Source organism: Uloborus diversus, chromosome 5 (assembly GCF_026930045.1).
Source record: "Uloborus diversus isolate 005 chromosome 5, Udiv.v.3.1, whole genome shotgun sequence".
In the NCBI taxonomy this organism is placed as follows: domain Eukaryota; kingdom Metazoa; phylum Arthropoda; class Arachnida; order Araneae; family Uloboridae; genus Uloborus; species Uloborus diversus.
In genome coordinates, this window is record NC_072735.1 from 107,495,317 (window position 1) to 107,521,994 (window position 26,678).

At 32.0% G+C, this 26,678-nt stretch overlaps 2 protein-coding genes across 4 annotated transcripts in view; one reads left to right on the forward strand and one right to left on the reverse strand.

The window, feature by feature from the left end:
* The window catches only part of LOC129221985 (probable transcriptional regulatory protein PERMA_0079), a 28,640-nt gene extending 13,958 nt beyond the window's left edge, over window positions 1–14,682 (reverse strand). The window contains exons 1-3 of the mRNA XM_054856394.1: window positions 14,286–14,682; window positions 4,513–4,622; window positions 1,082–1,209 (exon numbers count right to left, since the gene is read on the reverse strand). Coding sequence (XP_054712369.1) covers window positions 1,082–1,209; window positions 4,513–4,622; window positions 14,286–14,574 — 527 coding nt within the window. The 5' untranslated portion in view covers window positions 14,575–14,682. The remainder of the gene's footprint in view (window positions 1–1,081; window positions 1,210–4,512; window positions 4,623–14,285) is intronic.
* Window positions 14,683–14,937: 255 nt separating this feature from the next.
* The window catches only part of LOC129222168 (nucleolar MIF4G domain-containing protein 1-like), a 46,259-nt gene continuing 34,518 nt past the window's right edge, over window positions 14,938–26,678 (forward strand). The window contains exons 1-3 of one of the 3 annotated variants that reach the window (XM_054856627.1): window positions 14,938–15,054; window positions 15,548–15,655; window positions 23,868–24,012. In XM_054856627.1, coding sequence (XP_054712602.1) covers window positions 15,551–15,655; window positions 23,868–24,012 — 250 coding nt within the window. In that variant the 5' untranslated portion in view covers window positions 14,938–15,054; window positions 15,548–15,550. Of the gene's footprint in view, window positions 15,055–15,173; window positions 15,267–15,547; window positions 15,656–23,867; window positions 24,013–26,678 lie in introns of those variants that run through there. The other 2 variants (XM_054856628.1, XM_054856626.1) reach the window with 2 other exon arrangements.

Here is a 26,678-nt window from a genome sequence, read left to right on the forward strand (position 1 = left end):
GCAATTATAATTAAGTACGTAATATATATTCTAGAGTTTATTTTGCCAGAAGCCTATTTTTATAAGTAAATGTTTTAGACAGACAATCCTAATAAAAATTTGGAGAAAGGATTAAGTTTAGCAATCTGTGCATACATAAGGAAAATATTACATTCCCGTGAAGTTTCTTTTCCCTAACAGAAAACTAACCTTGATAACCTTTTCCCCCCAGATAAAATAATAAATTTGCTGTTTACATTTTTTTTTTTTTTGAAACCAAATAAGGTAACGGCAATAGTTACAGACATGCATAAGACATCCTCCTCAGGTTAACTGAATTATCTGAGTCTTTTAATGTATTTAGAATTTTTAAACTTTTTCTCTCGTGCAACACCTCATCCAACGTTTAGCTGCTTCTGGATCCTCTGAATTAGTTAATTCTATTTTTATTTGCTCAATTTCTCAAAAAGGTCCAACCCCTAGTAATAGACACCGAAAAATCTGATGATTCCCAGCGACAGATAAAATGGACAAAATTCCCTTTTCTCTTCAAAATGTGCAAAAGAGCTTTATTTTTAGAACTAAAAATAAAGCTCTAAAACACCAGCTGACCTCATGGTGTCTGTTCATAACCTTCTACCACTGCCTTGTAAACACCAACTGCCTTATGAAATTCACTCTGATAACACTAGATGGTTGCACCATATTCATGGGCCACATCAACATCCGTTTTACCTGCTTGAAATTCTTATTATTTAAATCTAAACTTCTGACAGTCTGTTACTAAACCCTGGTATGTTACTGGTGCTGTTATCCTAAACAAAATAATAAAAATATTTTTTTTTAAACAAAAAGAATTAAAAAAAAAAAAAAGAAAAGAAAAGCCAATAAATAGGAGATGATCAGGGATGCTCCATTTAAAATACAAAAGTACTACAACTCAGTTGCAAACTTTTGTCAAAACAAAATCTTGCAGAATTTGTCATTTCATTTTATTTTATCATGATATTTTTTTTTAAATTTATACATATATATTTTTTACTCTTATAGTAAGCAAATAATCTACTTCTTTCAAAATTGAAAACATTAACTTAGAAATTACCCATGTTTTTTGCAGATGGTTTTGAGATCATGCCTAATTGTTGAAATATTATCCGTTTCATACTCCACAATTAAATAAGGTCCTCCAGGAGCAAAAATTTCCATAGATCCTGCTTTTATTTTCTTGTTCTATAAAACAAAATATTGCTAGCATTTATTATATCAAGAAACAATTTTTCAAAATATCTTATCCACAAATTTTGACTAAAATTTTCACTGTCAACTAGACTTAAAAGAGTCTGATTTCCTGATCTTACAAGTATTCTTCATTATATACCAATCTTCAACTATAGTTAACTCCTGATTATCCGCTGCCTTTCAGTTTTTCAGAAAAAAAGTTTCCTGCGATGACAAAAAGAATGTAGATAAATAAATGCATACATTTTAACTTAACAAGTGCAAAATCTATCACAAACATTCCCATTTCTTGCTACTAACATTAAAACTTTCAAGGTCACCAAAACCAGTCTAGTTGAAACTTGATTTTTACATCTACACTACTCATTGATTTAGATCTTATTGATTTTTAGATCCTTTCTAGTTACTGATTTTTAGGTCTACACTACTTACGTGTGTTAACGAGTGATCAGATCACACACAGTCTCGAAAAGTGCCTCATTTTTCCCCAAGCATGGTGTAGCCTAGCTTGATCTGTTTCAGTTTATCTGCTTGCACTATTTGCTAGCATATGTGTGATCTGTTTGCATTAATGATCAATCCTTTATTTAACTTTTACATCCACGCATTTTTATCTACCCTGTTACTGTTTTAGCTACAGTTTACATGTATGCAACTTTTATTGATCTTTTTAAAGTATTGGATACATTATATTTTGACTAATTTACAGATTATCTGTGGGTAGCATGCCACCCTATTCCGTGGATTATCGAGAGTTTACTGTGTTGTAACCAATGAAACCTTATTTCCAAACCACTCCTTAAAAGTAGTCACAATTTACATAAACTGATTTTTTTTTTTTTCGCATGGTAACTATATAAATGAATGCTGCACTATATAACCAAATCAACAGCCACTTTCAATGTGTCAACATTTTTCTGAACTTCTAGGAAAATACGATACAATTTCATGGTACATAGGTACATGAATGATAGAAGTTTTTTTTATTTTTATTTCACAATTTTATTGCTAAGTATACATGCTTACTTATAAATTCCAGCAGAACATTAAAAAAGTCAACTACCTAGTGAGTTGTATTTCAGTGACATTAAGAAAGTTGAATTATAAGGGATTGTTACATTGTTCACAAAGCTGTCGACCATCTTTTCAATCATTTATTAGGATATGTTGTGATTAATGGTAACATTTGATTATTTGTGCAATCTTTTACTGTGCATCCTTGTATTGAATACACTGGCATAACTACGTACTGCACGACCCCCTCAACGTGGGGGGCCCAAACATTTTTGAGCTTTGTTTTCATTCAGTTTTATTTAAAAAATTCTGTAAATCAAACTTAGTTTGAAAAGCTTATATTGGCTCTAGGGCCTCCTAGAGCACCAGAACCTATTGACCTAGGGACCCCCATTTTGATATTGGGGCCCTAGGCCAGACACTTTTTTAGGGCCCTCTTGCAGCCAAACATTACAATTTTTGGCATTTACTAAAACAGTTTTAGCCAATTTGGGGCCCCATATAGCAAGGGACCTAAATTGCGGCCTATTCAGTATTCAGGCTATGACTGGAAAGAAGGGGGTCCACGGTTCAACTTCCATGCAGAAAAACCAAACCTTGGCAGAAAGTATTATACTGCCTCCCTAGGCCACCTGCAGTGAAGAAGATGGAAAATCCCTTAAAAAGAAGAGGAAAAAGTCCCGACCGTACGCGATCCCGAAAAAGGACAGCCAACAGGCGTTTTTGGGTAGGATCTGGCTTGGGAAGGGGCGGGAGGGGAGGGGAGAGTCGGAAAGGGTCCAAAATTTTTGAGCTTTTTTTCCTTCAGTTTTATTATTTTTTTCCAAAAATGAAACTTACTTTGAAAAGCTTATATTGGTCCTGGGGCTCCCTAGGGTGAAATATCATTCAAGATCGTCTAAACCTGTGTTTTTGGAGCTCAATAATAAAAAATTTCTGGTGAAGAATCCCAAAAACCTTCTTATCTCATCATCTTTGAATGTGGCCCACGTTTGTGTTTCTAGGGCTCTTATTTAAAAAAAATTTCAGTGGAGAGACTCGAATCCTCCATTAATCCAATATCATCGAAAATTGCCCAAAATTTAGGGTTTTAAAACTTTTTTAAAATGGCAGGAGAGCCCCGGAACCTTATCCCTTCTCTTTAGGCCATCAAAGGCAGATCAAATTCAGGAGTTTAATTTAGAAAAAATTCTGGGGGAGAGATTCCCAACCCTCGTTTCTTCAAAATTACCGAAGTACATCTAAAATTGCTTTTTGGGAGCATCAATAAGAGAGAGGAGGGGATCATGGCGCGGACTGCGGCAATAGTTCTTAGGGGGGAGTAAAAAAGTATTTTACTCCTTTTGTGGGTGGGGGAGGCTCTTGCTTTTAAGAGGGGGGTCTTTGCAATATTTAGGGAGGTGGTGCCCTTGCTCTTAGGGGGAGGCTGAGGACACACCTGATACACACTGGGGATACAAAACTATGGAAGATAAAATTGACCATCTTATGTGTATGTACAGTAAAAATAAATTTCTTTAAATGTCCTTATTTTATCAAATATTAAATGTTTTTATTTAAATGCAGTTATGTCTCCATATCACCTACAGCCCTGAATTTTAGGGCAAAATTAATTTGGAACCTGAGAGCCTGCACTCAAACTGATTTTTATTTTATCTTATCCATTTATTTTATTTCATTTTTCTTATTTATTTATTTATTTCAGTTTCAAATTAATTAATTTATTTTTTTGCAATTAATCTTTTAGAATTTAAGCTTAATTTTCAAAACAATTCATGCACAGTGCACCCTTGACATTTGATACTTGAAATACCTCTTTTTCCTCCACAATTCGAATTTCTAAGTTTTTTTGAACCAGAGTTATATGCATTTTTAACTTAGCAAAAATCCTGTGCTGAATATCATCCACAATTCAAATTTCTTCACATTCATAAGCTTTCAGCTGGAGATTTATCTCTTCATGAACTTAATATGATTGTGATACAAAATCCATGGTTGAGGAACAAAAAGAAACATATGTAAGTATCTAAAATGGTTGCTTTTTAGTAAAAGTGCATGAATTCCCCCCCCCCCCCAAGAGTTGATGCTTTCATCTTTGATCACAAAACACAAAAAAATGAAAAACATTCAACCATGCTCCACTAACACTTTTAAAATAACTTTCAATTATGAAAATGTTTTGTTCTTATTTTAAATCTCAGATTTCATTCTAAAAAACAATCATTAATGTGAGTTAAGACATCATAAACAGATAATTATAGTAATTATTAAATGCCTTACAGATCCCTTTTTAAGAGCACCTTCTAAACTCGATAAAGGAACATTTTGCCTTCTTGCTTCTTCAAGCAGATTTGCTAATTTGATATTAACTTTTGGGTCAGGTCCTTTCTCTGTAAGAAAGAAAGGGATTTATTACATAGAAATTAGAGCAAATAAAACTTGACAATTGCCTATTAAATTCCAGTATTTGTTTCAAAACCTAACTGTATTTTTACAGGAATTATACATTATTCAATACCAGTATGGTTGCTAAGGTTTGTATGCAATTTTATGCATGAAATAGAGGGAAAAAGTCATATACACTTGTTTCCTGTGAGTACAACTAAAATTCAAACTATATATACACCTTCAGAATTTTAAACAAAAAAGCAGAAGCAACAATTGCTGTAACTTTATGTGATTCTCTTCTTAACTTTGTCTATGTTGATAATAATTAAAATTTAAAGCCATAAATCCTCAAGATTCAGTTGGTCTTGTCTTGCATCTGGACCACTGGTTGACAAATCACCCTCATCTTTCAACTGTCTAATGATACCAATGGCGAAGTTAAGTAAAAAAATGGCTCATAACATGAATAAGATTAAAATAAATATGAAAAGAAGGAAAAAAAATATCCTTCCTAAAAAGAGAAAACAATATGAACTAAGTAAAAAACTGTTAGATGAAAATAAAATGCTAAAAAAAAAAAAAAAATTGGGGATGATTTATTAGAAATATTGAACAACTCTGATCTTTTGAAGTTTAATAAGAACAAAAAAAAAAAAAAAAAATCACAAAAATAACAGGTGAAATTTATCAACAAAATTTTTTTTGACATTAACATCTTTGTTACTCTTGGACTTTCCCCAATACCCTTTTTCTATGTTAAAAGAAAAAAAAAGATAAGAGTGTTGCATTACATTAAATCATACAACCCCAATTTGACTCGCAAGCCTTGAAGCATCCTAAAGCAGCTAAATTGATAGTGTACTCCTAGCACCTAGCATTAAAGTACAAAAAAAAAAAAAAAAAATCAATTTTTCCACAAAATTCTCTTTTGTTGCCCAGTGAAATAAATGCCCTGATTATTCTCAGTTGAGTGGTGGCCTTGTGCTTTGATGATGGATATGATCAAGGCAAATCGCTCACCTCCCTCATTTTTATTTATACATTTATTCCCAGGAAAAAAATCTAGATATGAATGAAGAAAATATATTTTCATGTTGCAACCATAGTGTTCAGAAATAATCTCTCCACAAGCTCCTGAAGCTAGGGAATACTTTTCTGAATGCTAGTGTTGCTTGGCATTAGGTTGATATTAAAATCACTCTGATTCAACTATTGAGGACGAATGAGTCCTTGATTATTAACATCATCAACTTGTAATACCCAAATAACCAACTTACAATTTTCTTTAATTCCAAAAAAAAAAAAAGATACAGTCTTAAAAGGTCCAAACAAACACCTATATATCATTAGTTATGCTAAACAAGTTCACATTTTTTAGAAACAGATTATTGAACTTATACCTTAATAATCATCTTAAAACTTTACTTTGAATCCAAAAAAAAAAAGGTAGATATTCTTAAAAGAAGTAAATTAACCTTAAATATAAATTCCAAAAATACAGGTACATAGTTTTAAAAAAGATGATAATTAACATCTTAAATATATTATCAAGAGTTATACCAAACACAATTACTTTTTTTAAAATAAGTTAATTAATTTAAATCGTCAACTTAAAATTTTATTTTAGAAAACAAAGTTATACATTCTTTAAAGGCACAAATTAATATCTTAAATATATTATTAAGACTTTAGCTAAGCACTTTCACTTTATAAAAAACAAATTAACAAATGAAATTTAATACTTAAATAATCAACTTACAATATAACTTTTAAGTCCAAAAAATAGAGGCCTACATTCTTAAAAGAAACAAATTAACAGCTTATATGTAAATTCCAAAAAATACAGGTACATAGTCTTAAAAGATGCAAAATAACATCCTCATATATACAATAGCCAATGATCGAGTAACTCTCCTGACGTCATCAACAATGAAACTCTCACCATGGCATGAAAATTTGATAATATGTTTGGGTAATGTTTAAAATGCAGGGAAAGGCTTTATTGTGACAAGGCTGAACTGGATCCGGTAACTTAACTGTTTTTCTGATAAGACTCATTTCAGGGGAATGAAAGAATGAAAAAGTGGTCAACAATGAACGCTATTTACTGGAGTTTAGGGTTGATCCACTGGACTGGGGGTTAAAATTTCTAACTATCAAAATATCACCAAACAGGCAATTGCTTTTTTCAAATGTAGAAGCAATTTTCACCTGTCATATCCTGACGGGTGATTTTCTAGTCTTAAATATAGTATTCAGAGTTATGCTGAACACGTTCATTTTTTAAAACATTTTAATAAACTTATACTTAAAAAATCAAATTAAAATTTTACTTTAATTCCAAAATATTCAGGTACAGTCTTTTAATATGCAAATTAACATGCAAACTATTTTAAGAGTTATTTTAACCATGTTCACTTTTTTAAACAAATTAATAAACTTATACTTAAATAATCAACTTAAAATTTTACTTTAATTCCAATAAATATGGGTACATATTCTTAAAAGATGCAAATTAATATCTTAAAAGTATATTATTAAGAATTATGCTGAACTAGAGATGGAAATAGTCAGTAGAAAGCTGGAAATTGGGGGGGGGGGGACGTTCTTTTGTCGTTTTTTTTCCTGAAAAAGGGTTTGTTTTCACCCAGAAAAATTGAAAAATAGAAAATTTTCTTGCATAAAATGTAGTACTTAGAAAGTTATATTAGTTACATGCTAATGCTCTTTTTCTTCGGATATTTTTTTCTCTCAGTTTTCTACAGGAAACCACTAATTTCATGAACAAAGTTGTAAGATGAGAGATTGTATTATTTATGATTTAGAGAGAGGGAAGATTTTCCGGGATATTTTTTTCCTGTATGATCGGTAGACCGCCATCTTGGACTACAAACTGCTAATACAGTGAAACCTCCCTTAACGGACACTCCCAAATAATGGACACCTCTAATTAACGGACATTTTTGCAAGTCCCAGTCCCTCAATATAGACCATTCTATGTAATTCACTCTGAATAACGGACACTCCGAATAACAGACAGTTATTTCACAAAAAATTTCCCTTGCGATCGTAGCGCTTCCGTTTTTTTTTTCTTTTCACAGAATATTTTAGTAACTGCTTGCCTTACAAAGCTTTTCATGCTCCACAACTGATATCCCCCCCCTGTCATTTCCTTGTCACTGTTTCTTGAAATTAAAAGGGTGGTAATGGACAGAGGCAGCGATTGGGGCTTAAAAGTTGGGGGCAGAAAAAAAAGAACTAAAAGACATGGTACTTTTTGTGAGCAGCAAAAAATGAAAAAGAAAAAAAAAAAGTCATAATTTTGTTACGGCTAGTTTTGAGAGTGTTGAAGCAGATAAGTGAAAACTGATGTCAGTCTAACAATTAACGTACGTTTTTCTTGAGATTTCAATGAATTTTGTAACTATAACTATTCAAAAGTTAAGATAAAAAAGAGGAAACTGGGTGCTTTTTCTAACTGGGGCTCTTGGGAGATGCAATTGAGCAGACCGGCGCCGGTAGTAGTCGGCTTTATGGCGCTGTGGTTTCGTTGGGTTGTTTAATTTTTAGACATGAAAAAGATTTGCCCATATTCAAGGTCATATTGCCAACTGTCAATCATGCAATAGTGATACTCGAAATAAAGTAAATAAATTAACCATAAAAAGTAGAGAATTTTCAGAAGCACTGAAATACAGTAAAGAATTGAAAAACTTTTTCCTGGGCAAAGGGGACACTGAAGGACTTGCTAAAGTAAATGATTTAAATATTTATATTGAGAAACAGGCTTGTAATGCAAAGAAAGAGATGTCAAACTGTTTTAACTTATTACTTTAATTGATTAAATGCTTTTTAAGACAAGTGTGTGCTGTCAGTATACCTTTATTAAGAAAAAACAGATTAATTACACTTGAAGTAAAATGTAGTAAACCTTTCGCAATTGTTTCGATTGTGTTCTACAAAAGGAACAACAGTCCATTTTGAAAAAGGTAAATTAAGTAGTTCCTCCTAATAGCGGACACCTCCCAATAACGGACAAAACTTCTAGTCCCTTGACTGTCCGCTATTCGGAGATTTCACTGTATTGTCTCTCTAAAAGTCCACTGTGAAGATGTATTGAGTTATATACAATTTATTTCTCATTAATTGTTTTTTTGTTCAAAATATTTTAAGATTTTTGGAGATATCACATTCTGTACTGTAAATAGAAGAAAATTTTATTTTAAAACTTTATTATTAGGCAAAGGCATTTCCCAAATATTTCTGATTTTCTTCGAGAAATATCTTAATATCTTTTATACAGTAATATTTTTTTTCAAACCGAAACATTTTAAATGTGATTTAATGTGGGATTGATATTTAGAATATGAATGTTATGGATATGCTGAGTAAAAAAAATAATTTTAGTTATAAAAATAATAAAATCTGAAAGTCGTTAAGTATGAAAAGTGAATTTAGTTCATGCACCTATCTCTTTTACATATCAGTGGCGTATATATGTTTTTATTTTGGAGGGGGTCCATATAACCAAGATTAGCTCCCCCCCACACTTTTTTTGTAATTTCATTTTTTTTGTGTATGGGCGGGGGGGGGGGGAGGAACAACAGTGCCCTGATCTTAAAAAGATTCTAGCTTCTGATGGGTGGGGGAGAGGTTCGGGGGTTCTCCCCTGAAAATGTTTTGGATTTGTAGTCCAAAGAACGCAGTTTTAGACGGTCTCTGGTGATGCTATGCGGCGGAAGAATTTGGGGGGGGGGGGCCTTCAGTGGAAATATTTAGATATTGAAATCTAAAAAACTCCATTACAGGCTATATTTGTTGACGTTAGTGTAATGAAAGGAATGGGACTTTTCGAAGTTGCCTCCGATTGATTTTTTTTTAAAAAAATAGACCGAAATCCATTACCCCCCCCCACCCTCGCCCAATTTTTCGAAATTGAAGTTCTAAAAATGAGTTTCAGAATAACACAGGGCAGTTCTGGGACTCTTCCCAAAAACTATTTCGAAATTGAAGTCCTGAAAAATGAAGTTTCAAAGAGATATTCAGTGATACTAAGTGGAGGAATTTAAACGCTTTCCACCTTAAATTTTTCAAAATTGAAGTTATTTTATTTTCAGATTTCATATGGGAGCAATTGGACCCGCGTCCGAAATTTTTTCGTAATTGAAGTCTTAAAAGCGTGACTGTTGACCATATTTGGGAATGTTCGAGGTTCGGTCATTTTTCAAAATTGAAGCTCCATAAAAAGCATTTTTAATGCTTTTGCTTTCAGAAAGGAAGGCGTTTGGTAATTGTTCACTAGAAATTTTTCGACATTGAAGCTTTGAAAATGAGGTTTGAGAAGCTCTTTAATGGTTTTAGTGAGGGGAGGGTCTTGCGGGTCGCGCGCGCACGACTAGGAAAGAGGGGAAGAAATGGGGCGCGGGGAGGGGGTGAAAGAAATATTAGGTGTTGAACGTAGTTACCTGATCAATAGTCAGTAGCTTCTGAATGTTTTATTTTGAGGTTCCTTTCAGAAGTATTCAGATTTTTTCCCAACATTAGGCAATCTTTAGAAAGGAAGAGTTCGATAATCCTCCCCTGAAAGGAAACACCCAATGGGGTCGTTTCCAAAATTTTAAAAGTATTTTTTTTTGAAAGAATAGGCTTAAAACACAGGATTTGACCATTTTTTAAAAATAATTTGATAAAGTTTACTATTTAAAAAATAATATTTAAATCGTTGCACAGACTCAATTTCATTTTTTATTTTTTTGTGCTTCTGCCCATGACTTCACTAATGATGAACTTCCATCCACTGTTGCCATTAGTGTAGAGCAAAATATTTAATTCCCTTCCTTTACTCATACGTAGTGACAACGATATGGTTGATAGCAAGCGTACAGCACAATATTTAATTCACTTCTTCACTCATATGTAGTGGCAACGATATGGTTGATAGCAAGCGTAGAGCGCAATGTTTAATTCACTTCTAAACTATCATAACCTGGAAATGCGGTAGACAACGTAGCATAAACATTCAGCGCACCAGTGGAATGTGCCGAAGTACATCATTTGTGACGTCATAAAGACCACGCTTTGTTTGAAAATTCGGACATTTAAAAAAATCTGTTGGGAAAATGAAAGTATTTTCTGGTCCATGTTACTTTTTATTTATTTTTTGCTCATTCTATCAACTTCAGTGACTAAGAGTAGTACTTTTGACTGAAGGAAACAACCCCATTTCAGGATAAATTTGGAGAAGTTTAGATTTAGAGGTAAAGAGAGAGAGCGATTTTAGGGATCTTCCACCGAATTTTTTTAGATTAAAATCTTAAAGGCTTAATTGCAGACTATTTTTGGTAGTAACCTTAGTGAAAGGGTGTTGGCTCAGCGACCCTGCTCCAGGAATAATTTGAAATTGATATCAGAAAAACGCCTAAAAAAATGGAAATCAATTTCCATTATTACTAATACCTAACCTAACAGCTAAAACTTATTTCACATTTCTTGCAGGGGAGAAGAGTTAAGGAGAGAAGTATTTTGAAGATCCTTCTTTTCAGACTGACTAGGAAGGGGAAAAAAAAGAGAGGGGGGAGATGAAAAAAGAGGAGAATTTGCTAAGCAATAAGCAGCATCTATTAAACATTTTTAATTTAAAGATTTCTTTTTGAAAGAATTTAGATTTTTTCCCCCAAGATTATTTGCTTTTCGTTTTGTTAAAATAACTTCGCTTTCCAAAGACACGTTCTTTTCTTAAGTAAGGGGGTATGGATCCCCTAACCCTGAACACCATTGCCTCATGCCTTCTTCTAACTGGGTCCCCAAACTTTTAACGATTCGGCGCACCCTTTGAAGAATTAGAATTCTCCTTTGTTTAGTTCCCTCCAAATTTCTTGGAATTTCGTCCCCGCGTGGACTTCTTGGGGAAATGGGGAATCTAGCTTGGGAACAAGACAGAACCGGTGACGTCAAGAAGAAAAAAAAACTTTCAGTGCACCCGAATCGTAGTAAAGGAATCATTCTGCTGGTGATTTGCTTCATTGGTATTCTTTTAGGGTTGTGCTTCATGATAATAAGATAACGATATATTGAGAATTTTATTTTCGGCTTCATTCTTCTTGCAGCACAACTAAGTATTCCTTCTCATTATTATTAATTAAAAATACTAAGACACTTCCTATTACAATATGGTCTGCTGAAAGAAGTTTCTCTTGCTTAGTATAAACTTTTAAAAAGTTTTGTTTGCTGTTTCTGTCCTAATATTTCTGTAGTTCCAACTACACCTTATGAGGCTTCAAAATGAAGAAATATTTATCTATTTTTCAAAATTTCCTCCGGGGGAGAAATGGACCCCCCTACGATTGGGGATATTCTATACTCCACTTCAAGAGCAGTACTGCATCACTCTTAATACCATTTCGGTACAGATGTGATATATTCTGATAAACAAGATCCCCCCCCCCCCCCATTTGGCGACATCTGATTTTTTGCACAAAATTGGAATATTTTTCTCGCCAATGACGTGATAATTTTTTAAGCATGGCATCCCTGGTGAAACTAACCTGTGTTTGGCAACGCTAAGGCAATCTTGTTCACACTTGTTTACTTGGGTTGTTTAGTGCAGAAAGCTTATTTTGTGTTAGTTTAAATTCAGTAGTTGTGTTTTGAAGTAAAAACATTTGAAAATGTCAGTTTCTTAAAACTTGAATGTTAATTAAAAGTTAACTCCAACGTGGTGTGTATCTGTAACGTGCCGTTGTAATATGTTTTGTTTTGAACTGAGTGTGAGGATTTATACCATAAAAAGGTAAGTTCTTTATTTTAGAATTCACATAAAAACTCTCACTTCCGAAATTCTTTGTTTTTTACAATCCTTGAGGTGTTCTTGTAGTTTTTAACTTAATTTTTACTGTATGTAAATTAATTTTACAAAAATAGTACGGTTATTTTGTTCTAAAAGTTAATTCTTATCGATGCCACGAATTATTTAGACATATTCTATTAACGTGCCTCCTTTAGGTACTGAATTTCTGAAAATAAGTTGACTCCAGCATTTTATAAAAATATAAAGGTGTTATTTTATGTAAAATATAATAGGTATTTTGAGAGCATGTCTGTATAGCAAATAAATGTATGGTATTTTTGTATTGTTTACGTTTAGGATGTTTTGTTGAGGCATTTCTACTTTTCATACATCGAAATTTGAGTAAATAAGTGCTTTTTTTGGCTGAAATAGTTATGGATTTTGGGGATGTTTTCCGCTTTAAACATCGCGATTTGAATCGCTTTGCTCTTTTTTAGCAGAGTATGAGAAAAGTTTTTGTTCGATGAAATGGATGTTGGAAAATAGCTTTTATTTCTATTGGTACATATTTCATTGGTGAGCTGTTATAGTAATTTGTCAATTTAAGCATTTTAAATACTTTCTAGTAATTGTTCTTTGTGTACAAAACCTTTCTAGTTTCTGGTATTTTTGAAGCGTATATTTGTGATGTTTTTTGTTGTGGTTTTATGTTGTTTTTATATATATTGTGTTCTAAAGTGCTTTGATCATGTTTTTTTATCTGATTTTTTCCTGTTAGCGCTAAAAAAAGCATCGCTAAAAACTATGTATGACATATGTCATCATACATCATTTTCTTGGCGACGCTTTCTTGGCACCAACAGGAAAAAGTCCCCAAGGATGGGGTATATCACATCAGTTCCACCATTTCCCCTCTTAAGGTCAATTCAAAAAGGACAGCAGGAAAAGCATATTAAAAAAAGTAAAAAAGTATTTGTTGTATGTGTCAGAAGCAAAAGACAAACATAGTAAAGGAAAAAAAAATAATTGCCTCTTACACCATCGCGAGAAAGGTTGTTCGAACCACAACAGGGCCTCATACCTGAAACAGCTTAGGGTCCCGTTAAGTTTAAATCCGGCCCTGGATTGGACCCCCTCCGAAACGAAATCCTGGCTACACCACAGGCTGTGTGCTAACTGCTTGCATTTACTATTGAATAGATAAGGTTGAATGCTATTTGTTAATAATTTGTTCGTGCATTTAAACTGAATATATGGTTTTTTTTTTTCTCACCATAGTCGAAGTGTGTGGAAGGCTTCCATGTCCAGTACAAAGTTGAAGGCATAACTAATTTTCTTTTAGAAGGAAAAATTAATGAAGGAAACATGAAAAGTTATTACATCATCCAAAAGGTTTAACAAAAATTGAAAATTTTCCAACTAAACCTCCCTTATATACATCGGACATCCACCCGAACAGTACCAGATAACCAGCCGGATATCCTGTCCGGAGGGGAGCGGAAGGATCGGATATCGCCGAATACTGAATAATAAAAAAACCAGCTGGATACGGAATATCTGGTGCATCCCTACTTTAGAGGTTTAGTAATCAAAATTATATATATTTTAAACACTGCTTTTTAAACAGTGCTTAATGTTGTCAAACTTTTTCTACTTATAAATTAATAAATTAAAATGAATTAAAGTTAGTTAGTCACAGCACAAATCACACTAGAAACATTAAACTCTTGAATTTAATGTTATACATTTTGTGAAGTATGTTCAATACGTGGCACTAAAATGTACATGACAGGGATTCAAAATCATCTGATCAGAAAATATTAATTGAAAAAATGAATCATAAAAAAAGCAACTGTATGAAATCTTTAAGAAAACCTACCTCGAACAGCAAGAGCTATAAGACGAGAATATTTATTACATAACATAGTTTTTTGTCGATCTTTTTCTGCTTTTATGTGCTTTACATTTTGCCATTTAGCATGCCCTGCCATCTGCCTCGTTAATGATAAATATTTAGTTGTTTTTAGCAAATGGTGATCGTTTGAAATGAAATGACCCTTTCCTTCACATTTAAGTAATTCTGAATTTAAACTCATGAATCGCCAACACATAGTTCTTTTCAACCCAGCAGGAACATATTTTTGTAAGGCTATTGTTGATGAAAACATGCTTGGATTTTGAAGTTTTTCTACTGCAAAAACATTACAATTAAAAGAAAATAATTACAATCCACCCGTCTGCTCAGAAAAAATGTAAACATTGAGACCGACGAAGAGAAGTACGAGTTGAGATGTATAAGGGCTATAGAGGGAATGAAACGTGGAGGAAGGTGCACCTCATAGTAGCACTCTTATCGTTTGGAAGGAGTACAAGATACCATTCTCTACAATATGCTATAAATACTACTTTTAAAATTTTAATAGCTTTGAAACAGCTAAAAAAGTGGCTTTTAAACATGCATTTATTAAACTTAGTTTAATATTTTAGGTTGTTTTTCGGCAAATGGCAACAGATTCTTCACTTCACACATGCTCACATGGCAGTGTTTTGTAAACATCAGTTTAAAAGTAAATACAAATTTATACTAAAATAGCTAATATTCGAGATTATTAATAGTGTAACTTCTCATGTAAACAAGTCTGCTGCAAGTAAGACACTTTGTCAGCAATTCAATAAAAAATAAAATCTGTGCAACCATGTTTGACAAGCATATTAATTTCGGTAGTTTTAGTAGATGCAGAAAACTTTGTTGCATTATTTGATTGTTAGGGCGTGGAGAGTGGTTTGATTTTTTATACCAATTGATAAATACTTAAGGATCTTTTATTTTTGATTCCTTGGTGTAATGTTATTTTTAAAAGTAAAAATCTGTTTCAATACAAATATAAATAAATAATTGACGACTAACAGCAGGCTCTAGGACCAGCTAGTGTGGTTATAGCCAAAATAACTCCTCAATGAAGATCAATGGCTCTCTTGTTAAAGCTATTTTCCTTTTGCTAGTTACAGCATCTTCAGATTATCCGCTCCTGTTCCAAGGGCCTACAAGCTTTTGAATTTTTTGTTTTTTATTTAGAAAATAACTTTGTAACTTTTTTTTTTTTTTTTTGTTCAACTTGTTTAATTTTCTTTTTCTTACAGGACATGGGAAACAAGAAAAAATCTCGATTGCAATTTAAAGGCAAAAAAAGCATTAGCAATACTTTAGAAGAAACAAAGTCACAAAATGAACTACAATCTTCAAAAATGGTAAGATAATGTTTTGATCTTGCATATTGCATGACTGTGTTGTGTGGAAACTGGCAACACTATCATAGCATAAGTATCTTGAAAAAAAAAATATGTTATAGCTAAGTATCATTTCAGGAAGTTGAATTTTTCAGGACTTTTATGCGTGAATCAATGTTTCTTGAAAGAATTGACCAACTTTGAAAGCTGCTTGTCAAATTTACTTTGGTTCCTAAAATTTTCACCAAAATATTCTTTAACTTTTATCCACATCACCCCACCTTTTAGCGATGTGATGCGATGCGCCTTAGGGGAAAAAAATGTTCTTTAACTACTTTTGTTTTTGCTCATTCTTTCCAGAATTGCGGAGTCAGAAAGAAAATGGCCCATTCCGACTCCTGGATTTTGAAACGTCCGATTATGACTCCGACTCCGGCTTTATTTATTTATTTTCTTTCAATTTCCCTCCCCTCATTTAAAGGGGATAAAACCCCCAAACAAAGATTGAAATATTAATTCCTTTTAATGAAATTTTTACATTTTATTTTAATGTAAACATAAGATGCATGCAACGGAAGAAATTACATTTGAAAATAAATTTTTCCAATAATTGTGATTTTAAATGAAATTATTTAAAAATCCCATTTTTTAAAAAATAATAGGTATTTTGAAAGCATGTCTGGATAGCAAATTAATGTATGGTATTTTTATTGTTTATGTTTGAAATGTTCTGTTCAGACATATTTACTTTTCATACATCGAAATTTGAGTAACTAAGCGTTTTTTTGGCTGAAATGTGTTTTTTGTTGCGGTTTTATGTTGTTTTATATATTTAGATAGTGTTCTGAAGTGCTTTGATCGTGTTTCTTTATCTGAAATTTTTCTGTTGGTGCTAAAAAAGCATTGCTAGGAACGATGTATGACATATGTCGTCATACATCGTTTTCTTGGCGACGCTATCTTGGCACCAACAGGAAAAAGCCGCCAAAGATGAGGTACATGACATTAGTTCCTTATTTTTATTTGAAAATGATTACTTAAAAAATGTTAGGCAAAAAAAAAAATTCATTTGCTGACATTTGCTAGTAGCTAACGAAAGTTAAAAAACAAGCAAAGTTGTAGACTGTGTAGGTAGCTATTACAGAAAGTTTGATAATTAATCAAACCTGCTGGTTGCCAATGACAGTTATTTTCTTATTAGTAGGCTTTTATACATGTTATCGAACCAATTTGTAGTCAGTTTTTTTAAAAATGCAAGGAGAGTCCATGAAAATGAAAGAAAAAAGAGGCCCAGAGTCAGCATGTTTTATAGCGACTCCAACTCCTTTACCCCTAGGAGGCTCCATGCCCTCCCCTCAAAATTTTTCCACAATCTGAAGTTTGTAAAACATGATCATGATTGTGAGACATTTTCAGTTCTGTTAGGGAAAGAAATAGAGGAATAGTGTCTAAGGACTTGTCCCAGCAATTTTTCAAAATTGAAGTTCCATAAGCGCAATTTCAGAAGAACTTTAGTAATGATAGGGGGTTTAGGAATATCCGGAATTTTTTGAACATTAATGTCCTGAAAATAAATTTTAGACAATCTTCAATAATTTTAGAAGGGTGGGGGAGGGAACACTGAATTTTGTAACACCATTTTGCCCAAAGCAGAATACTACTAAATTTCTGTTCAAATGTGAAAGGAAAACCCAAACAAATTTTCTACAGAAATCCTACAGATTTCTGCAATATTTCTGCAGAAACTACAGATTTTCTGCAAATATCTTCCAACTCAAGACTTCTTTAAATTAGAAGAAAATCTAAAATTCTCGGAAACTACGATAATTCGGCGGAAAGCTTGCGAAAAAGGTTGAACTATATTTGTAGAAAATAGGCAGTTTCTGCAGAAATTTCATATTCTGAATCTGAGAAGATTTGATTTTTCTAGCATTTTTGGTTCCCATTTTAAAAATTTTACCCAATCAATCTTCGTCCACTGCAATTTCCTCCATAAACATATGTTTTGGAAACATTCCAACAATGAAACACCTCCACTGCCGAAAATTGGTGTCTTGTTTGAAATTTCAATCCTTTTGCATCCTAAAAATAATTCAACTATTTAGAAAGTTTTGAAGTGTTTTATTGTATGCTACCCTAACTCGACTCATTTTATGTATTATTTTAGTAATTTAATAATTTATTAACATTATTTCAATTGTTCCTTTACACCAAGTAAAATTAACCAAAAAAAAGGTGGTTTGACACCTAGATTTGGATTTTTTTTAAAATTCTTTCTATCCATTTTAGAAAGCAAAGGAAATATTTTTGGAGAATCTTAATTGGTATAGATTTTACAGAAATGCATAGCGACAGTGAAATGTTAAAAACTGAAAATAAGAAAAGAAAAAAAGTAAACCTCCTGTATGAAACGATTTTGAGTTAGGGCTCCCGATTTGTGAAAAAGGTCAAGTTGGTTGCTTGTGTATACAATGCTTGAAGTAGTTGCAGAACAATTTTGGTTAAATGATTATTAATTTATGTTGCAGAACATCGTCCAGTATTCTGCTTTGAGAACTGTTATATTCAGAGGAAAGTCTTACTTTTTTCCTTTCTAGGAAAAAAGTTTTGGATTTTTTCTCCTTACTTATAAATTTTTTTGGACCAACATTTTGGGTGCCTATCTATGCCACCATTGTGTGGAATGTTATTTGTATTTTTTTAATGCGTTTAATTAATAACTTCTCCCTTAACTAAAGTTTTGGTACTTTCATTCTTATCATATTGCAGAAGATGAGGAAAGATTTTTTTTTTTTGCTTTCGTAACTGAATGATGAAACTCTTTCGCTAATTCTTCGTTGACTAACTTTACATGATGCTGAACATTTTATACAAAATAATTTTCAATTTCCATCTTGTCTTCCCCTTACACCTTTTTTTGTTTACATTTTTTTCTGCACAAACTGTTTACACAGAAAAGGGTTAAACTATATTCCTGTATGAAACATTTATCATGTGTATCTTTGTACTCCTTTCGAGTCTCCTAAATGGGAGAAAAATGGAAATGTTGGGGAAATAACTTTTTCCAAAGGGTTTTCTTTCCATTGGAAAAAAGTTGAAATTTTCAAAATTTCTTGTGCAATATTTACTTTCTAATGGTTCCCTTTTTTTTTAAATTATTCTTTCTCACACGCTTTTATTAGCTTCACTTGTATGTTTGTGAGTTACTCTCATTTGGACTAAGAGCTAGTGGCTTATTACTGTTAGTACATTCCACCACTTTATGAGCATTCGTGGCCAATTGGTCTAAGGCGCGGGTCTTCGCTGACATCCACCTCCGGGAATCATTGGGCGTGCTTTCTAATCCCGTCTACACCTAAATTAAATCTATAACCTTGCAACTCAATTTTCGCCACTTTTTGTGATCGAATTCTTTCAAAATTTGGAATGCAACCTCAGACCCGATAACAATGCAATATTCTATGATCAAATTAATTTATTAATGATAAGTTATTAGTTTATTCTAATTAACATGCTTTTATTAGCTTAACTTGTATGTTTGTGGATCTAACTTTCCTTTGGGAAAATAGCCAGTGGCTTATTAGAATTACTTACAACGTACAAATCAGAGCTGCGGAGTGTAACAATGTTTGCACATGAATTTACCAGAAAGCATTAAAAATGTCTGATGCAAATAACGCGAGAGAATACTAAAATACACTCCCATTATACAAATCGAACACACGCACAAAGATTTCATTTAAGAGTTACAAGTGTTAGCAATATTTAGTATCTAAATATTATTTGAAAATAAAATAATAGTTTAAAAAACTAATAAAAACACGCTTTTGTTGCAAAATGAACTAAAAAGTAAAAAATAAAATAATAGTTTAAAAAACTAAAAAAAACACGCTTTAGTAGCAAAATGAACTGAAACGTTAAAAATAGTCTTTGGATGACAAGTATATAAAGTAATTGACCCAACATTTAATTTTACTGTAATAAAAAGAAGCGTGGGGGGCTGCCTACTTACATTTTAGCATGGATAGCAAGTGGAAGAAATTTAAGACAACTGATAAGAAGTCCCCCACGCTTTTTTTTCTATTACAGTAAAATTAAGTGTTTGGTCAATTACTTTATATACTTGTCATCCAAAGATTATTTTTAGCTTTTCAGTTCATTTTACTACTAAAGCGTGTTTTTTTAGTTTTTTAAACTATTACCAATGATAAAACTTCGATAATCATGTAAGATGAAAAACTAAGTTTTAAAATAAAATGTCTTTTTACAATGGTATCTACAGCTAACGTCTGTGAAGACAATCCTTTGGAGAATCTTCCATCTCGCTTTCTTTTATTAACGATATAAGTTATAAAAAATGTTGATTTTTATAAATATTGCTGTTTGTTTTAGAGTAATAGACCGCGAGATAACAATACATTGAGGCGGGCCCCTATTAGTGTAAACATGCCCCTGACGTCAGTAGTACTATTAGTAACTCTCAATTCAACACGCTCTCGTGATTTCTTATGATCGTTCAATTTTGGCGAGGGGTAGGGGAGGGGGCGAATCTATTAAACATGTAATATTAAAGGTTGCATGCACGGAACGATCGGCGTTTATTTCCCCATACACTTTCACTCTCCCTATCATTAGTGAGAACAGAACATTTGTTTATTCTCGAATACTCAGGCTAAAAGAAAATTTTATTCTTTACGTTTTTACTTATTCAGAAGTTATTTATTTATGCTTGTTTCCTCTCCCCTCCCCACTTTTTTTTCTTCTTTTCTATTTTTCCTCTTTCTTTTTTCTCTTTTTCTTTCCCTTTTTCTTTCTTTCTTTTTTGTGTCAGTGTCGCCAGGCCCTCCCCCCAAAGGCCTGGCCCCTAGTTTCCGACTAGGCTGACATTGCCTCTCGTGGGGCCTGTCCGCTCTTTATAATTAATAGCGTTTTAGACACTTTTCTACAATATAAAAATGTAAACGTAGATAATCATACTTCCTTCCAAATGTAAAAAAGAGGACATAGTCTCATAAAGGGAGGCACACTTGCCTCACTCGGAGACTTCCACTGGAGGCATGTGAGCTGGTGAACCAAGGGCCTATATGGCCCTTGGTTCACCAGCCAGTGGCTTATTAGAATTACTTACAACGTACAAATCAGAGCTGCGGAGTGTAACAATGTTTGCACATGAGTTTACCAGAAAGCATTCAAAATGTCTGATGCAAATAATGCAATAGAATATTGAGATACATTCCATTATAAAAATCGAACACATGCACAAAGATTCCAAGTGTTAGCAATATTTGGTATCTAAATCCTATTTGGAAAAAAATAATAGTTTAAAAAACTAAAAAAACATGCTTTATTAGCAAAATGAACTAAAAAGTTTAAAATAATCTTTGGATGACAAGTATATAAAGTAATTGACCAAACACTTAATTTTACTGTAATAAAAAAAAAGCATGGGACGCTGCCTATTTACATTTTTGCATGGATAACAAGTGGAAGAAATTTAAGACAACTGATAAGAAGCCCCCCCCCCCCCACGTGTTTTTTTATTACAGTAAAATTAAGTGTTTGGTCAATTACTTTATGTACTTGTCATCCAAAGATAATTTTTAACTTTTTAGTTCATTTTGCTACTAAAGCGTGCTTTTTTAGTTTTTTAAACTATTATTTTATTATGTTCAGTATCCCTCATGAAAATACCTATTTTGGTAATTCAATTGAATTTCACTGTGCACCAAAATAATATGTGCTATTTTTCTCACTAAAACTAAATGTATACACAGGGAGAATTACATAAATAACATCAATTAGTGGAAATGTTTAAGTTAATTTTAATGTATACAGTCCAACCTCGATATGACGTCACCTTTGGGACTGTTAACCGAGTGTCATCATAGCGACGTCATAAACTGAATAGTTTAAAAATTCATTATTAAACATTAATTTATTATAAAATTTCAGATTTAATAAAGAAATTACTAGTTTTGGTGTTTTGATTAGATTTAACTAATGTAAATTAGAATTATTGGTGGATAAAACTGAATTTAAAAGAAAAAAAAAACTCTCCTTATATATATTTTTTAATCGTAATATGCTTTTCAGTAAGGGTTTGCTTAGTTTTTGAAATTTGTTTACTTTCCTCCTTTCTATGAAATTGATTATTAAGTGAAAAAACAATAGGGTTCATGTAATGATCAGCAAGAAAGAAACCAATTAAAGCCTCTCACTTTTGTCCATAATTTTGATTAGATTTTGATGGCCAAGACCACCTTTCAAAAGTGGTAAAAACGCTTTCTAATTCTTTTCTCCACTTTCAAGTTGTGTGTTCCTTTTCAATCTCGTATCTCTTTTTCTGCCATGGGAGAAGCTTGGGGGAACACTTATAGTTTGTAGTCCAGGATCTAAAAGGGGTTGAGCATGCATGGAAAGGCTGACGCAATATTATTTCTGATTCTTGTTACATTCATGATAGTGATTATGAAACCACATGTCATCGACTTTATCAATGTCATTATTTCTCAGGTAAAAATAAATGATGGAGGGAAATACATCAATAATAGGCATTTTACCAAAATTATAAATTGCCAGTATACCTCAAATATACTAAATACTATTTTTAACATACCTTTGAAACTACTAATTAAGTCATACTTTAATTAAGAGAGCCTTATATTATATTCCCACAAATCATTAAAATAGCTTATTGTTTGCATAATTAGTAAAATTATTACTTTGACATTAAATTGGCCTAAATTTTTAAATATTAATTTTTTTTTTTTTTTTTTCCATGAACAAGGCATTTTTTAATTTTTTTCATTTATGAGAAAAATAATTGGCACTTAGCTGGGCCATTGTTTATGGTAACTTCTAGTAGGTAACACTTGAATGTAAGAATGAAAAAAAAAAAAAGAAAACAAAAGGCTTTGAAATTGAAAAATATTTGCATTCAGAAGTTAAGTTTTCTGGAGAATGACCCATCTAGTAAAAGTCCTCCCACTCCTGTTGAATGTTTGAAGGAAAAAAGCTTTTAAATTTTATTCACTTCACTCTTTTATTTCCTTTTTATTTTTTGAACTAGATTAAATACCTCTGTAAAACTGTAGATTACACTTCTGATTCTCACATTGAGACCCTCATCCTTTATTTTTCATCTATGCAGTGGTTGCTTTTCTGTTTCATCTTTCTTTATCACTTGGTAAAATGCATGCACTTCATACTAATTTAGATGTTCAGAAAGAAGTAAAATTTTTATTGGGCAACATGAGAACTAATAAAAAAAGTATAAAAAAGGAAGAAAAAATACTTTTAAATTCTGTTCAATTGGCTCTTTTATTTCCTTTTTACTTCCTTTTACAAAAAAGGAGGTATTGCATTCGCGAAAAAATTTTCACCTAAAAATCGGCCTTAATTTCCATTTTGCTCAACCCCAAATGAATGTTAAGGTTTTTTTTTCAACCCGACCACACGTGGATATGTGCCTAGGAACGTACAGACACCCGAAATATCCATTTTGACGATCCCCGAGTTAATTACAACGAGTTTTCATGTGATGTCTGTATGTGCTTGTGTATGTATGCCGCATAACTCTGGAACGGAATGTCCTAGAAAGTTGAAATTTAGTACGTAGACTCCTAGTAGGGTCTAGTTGTGCACCTTCCTTTTTGGTTGCATTCGGATGCTCCAAAGGGGATCTTTTGCCCCTTTTTGGGGGGAAATCATTGTTAATTTCGATGTAAACTCAAGTATTGTTATAATTTAACAGACACTTGGCGATATATCGCCAGTCTTTTGATCGCCAACTTGGCAACAAACTTGGCGATTTTTAAAATTTTTATTTTTATTTATTTTTTTTTATATCTGGTTTTGATTTGGCCACTGTTGGTGATATTTAAAGAGTAAACTATTGAATCATATTAAAACTGCCAATAATGAGAAAATGACATTAAATTGGAGTAAAAGGAAGTCATGTGATGCACACATCAACTCGTTATTTTTTGATCTAAGTTAAATACCCCCTACTGTAGATTGCACTTCTGATTCTCACATTGAGACTGTCATCTTTTTTTTTTTTTTTTTCATTTATACAGTGGTTGCTTTTCTCTTTCATCTTTCTTTATCACTCAGTAAAATTCTTGCTGGGCAACATGAGAACTAATAATAAAAGATAAAAACCTATATGATTATGAGAAGTTTTTCGAAATTCAATTAAGTCATTCGTTTTTATTTATTTCATTTTATTTAGATGAACAAAGTTAGAAAAAAGCAGCTTCTGGAAGCTAATGATGAAGAAGATAGAACTATTAAGAGACTGGAAAAATTATTAAAACTCAAAAAGAAAAAGTCCAAAAAGAAATTGCCTTCTTGTTTTGCTGATGATGGTCTTGATTGTATCCTTTGTTTTTATGTCAGCCAAATTTATAAATTTTGAAAAGTTACTGTTTTTACCATAATGTGTTAAAGCATTTTTTTTTTCCTCAATCATTCTTAAGAATCCCTATTTAGCCAAAAATGACGCTTTTCCAGTAGGACAAATGACTCAAACAGTAATAAATGCTTCAATGTAATTTTCATCATTATCGAATTTGCATTAGTATTTTTTTTTTCTTTATAAAAGTGATACTTTTTAACAAAAGTTAAACATTAGTGTCTAAAAATATCAAGCATAAAACTTAGATGTTCAAGAAACCTCAACTTCAATGCTTTGATGATGAAAATTGTGTTTTGACAAAAATATGGTTGTCACATTATTATTCATAACTCTTATAATAAATAAAATTTTCAAAAATCCAAATATTGGGCTCTTTTTTTTGCCAGAGCAGAGATAAGTTATTAACAATTCTTATTAAAAATTATGTTAAACACTATTTTGGAGAAGCCAAAGCAATTTCAATAAATCTTGTACTTCATTACTGTCTGACCATCGATTACATGGAAAGGCTAATATCTGGTTTATAGGCGGAAATGGACGTATCTATTAGTTTATAGGGATGTTAGTTGGTTTGTTTCAGATGTGCACTTTTGCCTCTCTATTATTTGGCCTTAGTTTTGTAAAAATGAAAATTTACTCTCAGCAAACATATTTTTAAATCTAAAGCATATTCTCACAGTAAAAATTAATTGATTTATTTGTTCACAACAAAGTTTTGAGCTTACCATTTTGCTTTTACGTTCCTGAACGAAATGAAAAGATTTCATTTTCTTTTTGTTGTTTTCATGGTAACTATTTTTGTTTCCCTTTATTTTATTTTTGAGAATGCGATAAATGAATAAAGCACTAGTGACATCATAAAACCCGTGCATCAAAATCTCATCGTTATTTTCCCTTCTTCCCTGCTTAGTGATGTAAAATACCCGGGTATTTATTTATAGGGGTAAATACCCAGTGTATATACCCAGGTAAATACCCAAAATGGGTAAATACCCGGGTATTTATTTCAAAAATTTATATTCAACTAAAATACTTTTCTGTATGTATTCCATTATGTATATATACAATGAACCATATACAAAACAATAAAGTTTTGCCCAAAAATTGTATTTTGATCACATATTTAAAGAATTATTGTGCGAAACAGCTTAGCAATCTAATATGATATTCACATTAAATGTGTTGGATATGTCTAATCAATGTTGATAGCCAAATTTCGGATATAAAAAGTCATTCTACAAGAAGAAAAAAGCTTAACTGGTTACAAAAAAAAAAACATCATTTTTTAAGGTCCTAGTCTTTTATAACCCAGTAATATGTCCCTGCGTGACATCAAAATGTAACGAAGTGTCGCTCAATTTATTATTACTATTTATTTACCTATATCTTATGCAGAAATTTCCTCCAAACTTAGTTCAATTGTTCAGGTGTATTCTGTATCACACATATATATATATATATACACACACACATAATATACATAAACATTTAAAATTCATTTAAAATTTTTAATCTTTTATTTTAGGGTTTATGTTTAAAAAAGAAAATATTCACCTTTTAATTCTACCTAAAATTTTTTTGCAAAATGCGCAATTACTAGGGGATTTATCCTGCCTTCAGATAAATACCCAAGAAAATATTTACCTTCCCACCCTACAGGGGAGCAAATGCAAATGAGCAAGGCAACAGAAAAGAAAATTTCGCTTTTTTTTTTTGCTTATTAATGTGAAAACTGTTTCTATATTTTCCATGTTATCACTTAAATATCAGTAAAATAAATAACACCACAGTGTCTTAATAACTTCTCAGTTTATTCTTCTAAACATCCCTCATGCTTCCTTTTTTTTCATTTTGGATATGACTGAAATAGATTGATTTTGAAATCCTGAAGTTCATAATGAATTGCTTATACTTCTCCAATTATGACATTGAAAAGAAAGATTCTTTGGTTCACGATATGTTTCTTTCATGATTTCATCAAGCCTTTCAATAAAAAATATTATAAACTGTGTAATACATATGTATATATCAGTTTTACCAATTTTTTCATATTTAGCTTTTTTAAAAAAAATTTTATTCACTTTTTTGCATTTTTTATAAAATACCCAGTTTTTGGGTATTTACCCAGGCCTTGGGTAAATACCCAGGTAAATACCCAAAAAATATTTACCTACCCGCTGGGTATTTACCCGATCCACATCACTATCCCTGCTGGATTCATTCACATAGAATTGTCTTTGCTTGGCAGATTGCCAAAATACATACAATCTATGGTCAAACAGTACATCTGCTTTTTTGTGACTACATTGCTCCTCATTTGCACTTTTAATTACCTTTTAAATACTTTAAAAGCACTCATTTTTGCTGGCCACTCGTAATCCTTGCACAGTATTTCAAGTTTATACATAAACAACATTCGGTTCTGTTCATATAAAATTCTCAAAGTCACTGTGATGGCAAAATTTACCGCTCACAAAAATCAGTGCTTTAACAATATAATGCACTTAGTAATGGAACATAGCAAAATATTAGTATTGTGTAAACTGGATATTTGAAACTTCTTTTACCTCTTCTTTTTACTACCATACCCTTTTTACCTAGTCTTTTATGTATGCAAACTGGCTG